The sequence below is a fragment of the Trichoplusia ni genome, unplaced genomic scaffold (assembly GCF_003590095.1).
Source record: "Trichoplusia ni isolate ovarian cell line Hi5 unplaced genomic scaffold, tn1 tig00002997, whole genome shotgun sequence".
Classification (NCBI taxonomy): Eukaryota; Metazoa; Arthropoda; class Insecta; order Lepidoptera; family Noctuidae; genus Trichoplusia; species Trichoplusia ni.
Window position 1 is genome coordinate 8599 of NW_020800315.1, and position 7876 is coordinate 16474.

At 37.5% G+C, this 7876-nt stretch overlaps 1 protein-coding gene across 2 annotated transcripts; it reads left to right on the forward strand.

Annotated features, from left to right (window-relative positions):
* Nucleotides 1–264: 264 nt before the first annotated feature.
* LOC113507655 lies at nucleotides 265–6873 on the forward strand. Of its 2 annotated transcripts, XM_026890552.1 has the most exons (2): nucleotides 265–2510; nucleotides 6682–6873. In XM_026890552.1, exons 1-2 carry the CDS (start codon nucleotides 1196–1198, stop codon nucleotides 6699–6701), a joined length of 1335 nt encoding a protein of 444 aa, XP_026746353.1. In that variant the 5' UTR covers nucleotides 265–1195; the 3' UTR covers nucleotides 6702–6873. The 2 variants fall into 2 exon arrangements, with proteins under 2 accessions (XP_026746353.1, XP_026746355.1); XM_026890554.1 differs by lacking the exon at nucleotides 6682–6873 and having other exon boundaries at nucleotides 265–2553.
* The last annotated feature ends 1003 nt before the right edge of the window (nucleotides 6874–7876 follow it).

The window sequence follows — 7876 nt, forward strand, 5'->3', positions numbered from 1 at the left end:
CACACAACAGTGTTTTTGTATGACTACGAGACTTTCACACGCACACATAAACACTCCACTGAATCAGTTAGACATTTAGTTTAAGTGTCTATACGCTTGGTGGCGCTAGCGCAGCGTTGTTAAGAATGCAAAAATGTTCGTAGTAGTGTACTAGTATAAATGACAGATGGCGTTGTTTTAAGTTTTAAACACTTCACTTATTTAATTGTTCTATAATTAGATTAATATATGTTATGTAAAAATAATTATTAATATTTTAAATAAAATATTATTGTGAATGTCTGTCTTAGATTCTCAGGGTAGGCAGTGTCTTTTTGTCTTTATGGACTCGCCAGTGACCAGCGTTGCCAGAATGTTACTTTTGTAACATTTTACGTTACTTTTGGCCCTCCAATGTTACTTCCATGTTACACCACACTCAATGTTACTTTTATGTTACTTTTGAGAATTTATACATTCACAAATCTACTTATACATTCACTCGTGTGTATTTATTTCTCAATCTTTCATCCCGCGATCCCGCTTACGTGTGCGAGCGTCGGATGTTTGTTTGTGGATGTGAGAGAGACGACCGGACGGCCGCTCTGCGCTCTCGACGCTCGCTCGCTCGGTCGGTTCGGCGCTTGATTTTCTTCAAATTTCGAAGTTTGTTTATTTATTAAGTATTGTGTTGTTTTGTTTGTGACTTTTATTATAAGTAGTGATTCGGTAAATAGGTAATTATTATGTTTATTATTGTTGTTTTAATCATATATATTATTTCAGTAGTGAAGATCCCTTTTCCCGCGCAAATATTGCATCAATCTTATTGTCAGATTTAATGTAAGTAAGATTTATTTATTTTTTCTTCGCCGCTCCGCGTCACTCACTCACTGCTATTGCCATGCCATTTATGGGGTTGCCAGATACCAAAAAAAAACACAATTTGTACTAAATTGTAGAAATATGAATGTAAAACTTTTCTAAATTTTATTATAGCAATATGTCGTTAACTCGTAATTGTTATTAAAAACATAGTCGTTATAACTTAAAATAGGATTAGTTTTAATGGAACATGAAACTTTTAATTACGCTTAGGAGATATAAGTACTTACAATTTTTCAGGGATGCGTGTTTTTTTTTTACTTGTTTTTAATGCACTAACTTTGTCTATCTCTCTTTTTTACGTATGGTGTGATGATAAATGGAATGATGCATGTTGTGCTGTTGCTTTTACTGTGTTAACAAAATGAACATGTATCTAAAGAAGATGAAGAGGTTTTTAATTGCTAAACCCTCCACATCAAAAACAAGAGAAAACACAGAAAATGTAGAAGAGGTGACTCCTGATGAGGCTTCTCCTGATGAGGCACCGCCGCGAAAAAAAAACAAGCAAATTTATAATTTTAACGAAAAATGGCTTGAAGACACGGCTTTCAAAAATTGGATCTCGAAACGGGAGCAACAAGCTGGCTCAGTTTCTGCATTTTGTAAAATTTGTAATTGTCACATACTCAACCATAGGCCTGCTCTCGTAAAACATTTGAATACCATTAAACATAAACAACATGCTACCGCTATCAGCAAAACAACATCCATACAAGAAGTGCTTAGACCAAAAAAGGAAGAAGAGCTCCAGAAAAGAGCTGAACTCAAACTATGTGCTTTTCTCGCTGAGCATAATTTACCTTTAATGTTGTCCGATCATTTAATTCCGTTCCTAGCTACAACATTTCCTGATTCACCTATAATAAAATCTGTTAAGTTAGGAAGAACGAAAGCAGGAAATATCGTCAAAACAGTACTTGCCCCAATACTGACAGACGAACTTGTATCAAAACTCAAAAGAACAACATTCAGTATAATAATGGACGAAACCACAGACATAAGTGTCAAAAAACAATGCGCACTTGCGGTTATATTTTTTGATGGGGATGAATTAGTCGTTCACACTCAGTTTCTAGACATGTATGAAGTTACCTCGGGAAAAGGGAAAGATCTAACGGATGCTCTATTAAATTGGCTTGATAATAAAAAAATCCCAATAAAAAACTTCGTAGGCTTTGCGTCTGATACCACAAACAGTATGGTCGGAGAACACAATTCAGTGTTTAGTCATTTGAAGGAACGCGTACCACACATTGCATGTGTGAAGTGCAGCTGCCACATGATACATCTTGTGGCTTCCAAGGCATGTCTTAAGCTGCCAAGATTCGTTGAAGACTTTCTTAGAAATGTCGGTGCGCACTTTAACCGCAGCACACTCCGACACGAAAAACTAAAAGAGTTGCAGTTATTTTTCAATGTGGAAGTCCATAAAATATTGAGCCCATCGGTCACAAGATGGTTATCATTAGAGGCTTGTGTAAACAGGGTACTCGAACAGTACGATGTTCTGTCCGCATATTTTAGACTTGAATTGTTAGAAGACCCTAGCAAAATCACGGAAGATATAATTGGGGTACTCGACAATAAATTAACAAAAATTTACTTAGAGTTCATGTCGTTTACATTGGAACAATTTGTAGGAGGTTTTGGAAAAAAGCACTGATATTAGTACTTAAGTTACTGTATTGAAAAATAATAATTGTACAAGAAGTTAATTACAAAACATCTTAGTGGTTAGTCATTACACACGAGAAGCAGAAGTGGCGCCGTGAAGCGGCAAGAATTGGAACTACTCCGATTGCGTTCCAATTCTACCTATAATTCTTACATCCTCCCTGGAACGCAATCCCATATTAGTGACACAATACATATGCTTTTCTACAGTAGTTCCCTTGGTTAAGATATCTGATACATTTTCACAACCCTTAACATAACAAAACTTTAAGTTATTATTAATTACATGATCTTTAATAAAGTGGTAACGAATATCTATATGCTTTGAGCGAGGTAAGTAACAATCATTCGCCGATAACTTGATGGCGCTCTGGTTGTCGCAGTATATGAGCAGAGTATCGGAGCCGCGACCAACTTCAGCCTGCAGCTGCCGTAGCCAGAGAGCTTCCTGCGCCGCGCTCCCCATGGCCATGTATTCCGCTTCTGCTGTGGACAAGGCGATAGTCTGCTGTTTGCGGGAACACCACGATATAGCGCTTCCCTGAAACAGAAAAATATAACCGGTGCACGATTTCCGGTCTCGAGCATCACTTGCCCAGTCTGCGTCACAGTAGCCCGTGATTTTTCTGTTACCACTCTTGGTATATGTAAGTTTGTAGTCTTTAGTCCCTTGCAGGTACCTCATGACTCTTTTTATTGCACTCCAGTGCTCAGACCTCGGTTCTTTATTGAATCTGCTTAGAGCATTGACAACATATGATATGTCAGGTCTGGTTCCTTGAGCAACGTAAAGAAGACTTCCAATAGCCTGTTGGTACGGGCAGTCCATTTCAACTTCAGTATTTTCATTAAATTTTTGTCCAACTTCTACAGGTGTCTTGATAGATTTGCATTCAGACATATTAAATTTTATTAATATTTCTTTGATATATTTTTCTTGATCCAGCATTATGGAATCCTTTGATCGGGTAATATTGAGACCCAAACATTGGCTCACCTCTCCTAGATCCTTCATATTTAATTTCTGCTGTAGTTTTTCCTTTATATTATTAATCGTACTTCTTTGTGAACAGAATAATAATATATCATCAACCCAGATGGCAATGTAAACTCCAATGTTGATGTTAAAGTAAATACAAGGGTCAGTTTTAGATTGTTGAATGCCCATTTCCTTTAAGACTGTGCTTAACTTTGTATTCCACAATCTACTCGCCTGTTTCAAACCATATATTGATTTATTTAAATGACATACCTCATCACCCTTTTTATACATTTCGGGCTGTACCATGTAAATATCTGTGTCTATAGATCCTTGTAGGAATGCAGAAACTGCGTCCATCTGGTATATATACAGGTCTTGCTGTGCAGCTAGAGCAAACAAATATCTAATGGATGTCCATCTTACCACAGGAGAGTATACCTCTTGGAAGTCCACACCCTTCTTTTGTGCATAACCCTTTATGACTAATCTAGCTTTATACTGCATAACTTCACCTTGTTGGTTGGTTTTCCTTTTGAACACCCACTTGTTGGGTAAAGCAATTTTCCCAGGGGGCAGTTTCACCAGATTCCAGGTCTCATTTTCCATTAAAGAATTCATCTCAGCATCCATGGCTTGTTTCCATTCTTTAACTTCTGTGGAAGACAATGCCTCTTTTACTGTCTGAGGATCAGATAAACCAGTATATAAACAGAGCATGCCTTTCTTATCTTTGTTACGTGGTCTCAATGTGATGTTACGAGTTCCTTGTTCCTGAACTGTAATATGCTTCGGTGGGTAACATGTCTCATCAGCATTAGGATCATCAGCTGTGTCAGTCTCATATTCACTACTACTGTCGTTCTCAGCTTCTTCTAAGCTATGCTTATAGTCCACAGGTTGAGAGGAAGAAGCAGCTTCTAACTCCTTTGACTGGTCATCAGGCTTTGACCCCTCTGACGATCCCAACCTGTCTTCTTCAGTTGAACGAGCTGAAATCAGAAATTCATCACACAGACCAGGTTTTTCAAAAAATATAACATCTCTACTCTTCATTATCTGATGTGTTTTAGGATGCATGACACGGTATCCCTTTGTTCTCTCACAATAACCTACAAATATCATTTTTTCCGATTTCTTGTCCCACTTTTGTCTTCTCTCCTTAGGTACATGCACCATTGTTTCGGAACCAAATATTCTCATATGAGATAATTCTGGCTTGCGACCTGTCCACATTTGGTACGGAGTGGTATTGTCAAGTGCCTTGGTGGGGGACCGATTTATGATATATGCAGCTGTGGCAACGGCTTCAGCCCAAACAGGTTTCTCTAAATTTGCGTTAGATATCATACATCTAGCCTTTTCCACAAGTGTCCTGTTCATTCTTTCTGACAATCCATTCTGCTGCGGGGTATATGGTGCTGATGTCTGATGTGTAATTCCACAATCAGCTAAGTATCTCTCGAAATTGCCGTTGCAGTATTCTTTTCCATTGTCTGTCCTTAACATTTTAATTTTTGAATCAAGCTGGTTCTCTACATATCTTTTATAATCTTTAAATATTTCTAAAATACTTAGCTTATCCTTTGTGAAATATACATGCACCATCCTGGTATAATCATCTATGAAATTAATAAAGTATCGCATACCTCCATACGATGCATTCTCCATTGGTCCACACAGGTCCGAGTGTATTAATTCCAATGGTTTTGTTGCTCTGGTGCCAACTTGCTTAAAAGGCAACCTTGCCTGCTTTCCCTCACAGCAGCTTGAACATTGCAACCTTACTTGTTTATTTTGATCTAGCACCACCCCGTCAGCATAATTTGGTAACTTTTGTAGATCTGTAACATTTAAATGTGCCATCCGAAGATGCCACAGTCTTATATTATTAGAACTTACAAGACTGGAAGCCAAATGAACAGTTTCCTCCTTTGACTGCATATCCAAAACATAAAGTTTATTATTCAGTGTAGCTGAGCATATGAACTTTCCATTTGCATCATTGACATTGCAACCCTTTTCATTGAAGATCACTCTGTACCCACTCTTTGTAATAGTGCTCACTGACATCAAATTGGCTGCAAGTCCAGGTACATATAACACATTTTTCAGCTGTATTGTACCTCCTTGTAAAATGTTCAGATTTATTTCACCGGTACCTTCTACGGACAGCGGCTCACTGTTAGCAACTGTTATACTCTTGACAGATGGCGCTCTTAGATTGTACATCCATTCTTTATTGCCACACATATGCATGGATGCTCCGGAATCTACATACCATTGTTTCTTAATTTCGCCGGCAGTTGCTGAAAATGCCGCAGCAAAACTGGAATTCTCTTGCTTATGTGACTCTCTTTTTCCTTTTCCTGTACAGTATTTTGCTAAATGCCCATAGCCATTGCAGTTGTAACACCGGGGACCCTTGGTTGGCTTCGACTTATGTGCATTAAACTTTCCCTTCTTAGTATGTGAGTAAAGTGCATTATTTGTATCTGAAGAAACTATCTCTTGTAAAAGCTTGGTCTTAATAAGGTCTGCGCTGATTGTGACTCCTGAATTTTCGAGTCCCATGATCATAGGTTTGTACCGATCAGGTAGACCGGCCAACATTAAAGTACCCAGCCACTCGTCATTAACGTCAAAATCTATGTTGCGTAATTTATGTGCTGCGTTCATAATTTTACTCACATATTCCTCGATGCCACTGCTAGACTCTAGCGATGTGTTAATAAGTTCTTTGAGTAAACCCACTTTTCTGGTGAGTCCGTTATCATCGAATGCTTTGTGTAGATTGGTCCATACCTCTGTCGCGGTCTTACAATCCTGTATGTGTACGTAATTTTGAGAATTTACTAATAGGATCAGTTTGGACTTGGCCAAGATATCCTTTGCCGGCTCAACTACTTGTCCTTTCTTGGGTTCTACACAATTCCATAAGCCCTCGTGTTCGAGATACGTTCTTGCGGTGAACTTCCAGGTGGCAAAATTGTCGCGGCCGTTCAATTTTTCCAGATTGAACATGTGCGAATGTGAATTCATCATGACCACGTTTTTCTGTTCAACTTAACCTCACAATATTTAACACGTTTTCTACCGGAGAAACTTCGTACTTTCTGATATTACTTTATTCCGAACCACGCTCTGCTACCATGTAGGAGGTTTTGGAAAAAAGCACTGATATTAGTACTTAAGTTACTGTATTGAAAAATAATAATTGTACAAGAAGTTAATTACAAAACATCTTAGTGGTTAGTCATTACACACGAGAAGCAGAAGTGGCGCCGTGAAGCGGCAAGAATTGGAACTACTCCGATTGCGTTCCAATTCTACCTATAATTCTTACACAATTTAATGACTTTAACAGATTGTTTCAAACAGAAAAACCGTTGCTCCACCGACTAAAACCAGAGACACATAAACTTATAAAAACCATAGCCAACAATTACATGAACTTCAGTTATTGCAAAACAACCGATGCATATAAAATAGAATACGCCAACCCAAGATTTTTTGTGCCCCTTGAAAAAATATATTTAGGTATAGCTGCACAGTCGTCCATGATGAACTTTCAAAAGAAATACCAGAACCAAAAACGTAATAACGGATTTCAAGAGAACTTGTCTCAATTTTTATATTGAAACCATAAACAGATAGTAAGTACAACGTTTCGATTTTTCTGACCCGTTATACGGTATTTTAGATGTGGTTGAACCAAGCGTTGCTCAAAAATTTGAAGTAAAGGATTTGTCAAATGTTTTGAAGAGATTCCCAAGTGTTAAAGAGGATGTAAATGAAATGGAGCTTCTAAAAGAATGGAAAAAACATGCTTTCCTGGACCGCAACGATTTAGGTTTGAGTCAAAATCTGGAAGTGGAAGGAAGGAAGTGGAAGTGGAATATTGGAAACAAATTTTAAAGCTAAAGGATATAGCCGGTACTGAAATGTTCCCAAATTTAAAAAAGATTGTAGGGCTCTTGCTTGTTTTGCCTTTTTCCAATGTTTGCGTGGAAAGAATTTTCAGCCAGCTTAAATTAATAAAATGCGAAAACCGGAATAGACTGAGCACTGAAACTATTTCTTCTTTGATGGCAACAAAAGCCAACATACAAAACGCCTTAAAATTTGAGCCTTCTAAAAGAATGATGCATGCAAAAGTAGCATATAGCAAGACTGGTGAAGGTATTAACTGTTATTTAACTAATTTACACAAAATTAATATCAAAAAGTTATAAGCAACATTTTTTTATTTCTGCAATACTAAAATAAACGCTTTTTCAGTTCCACCAGTTCCAATTAGCTTCTTTGGAATATTTAGTCATTTTAAGCTAAAATGAATTATTATCTCTCTATTGT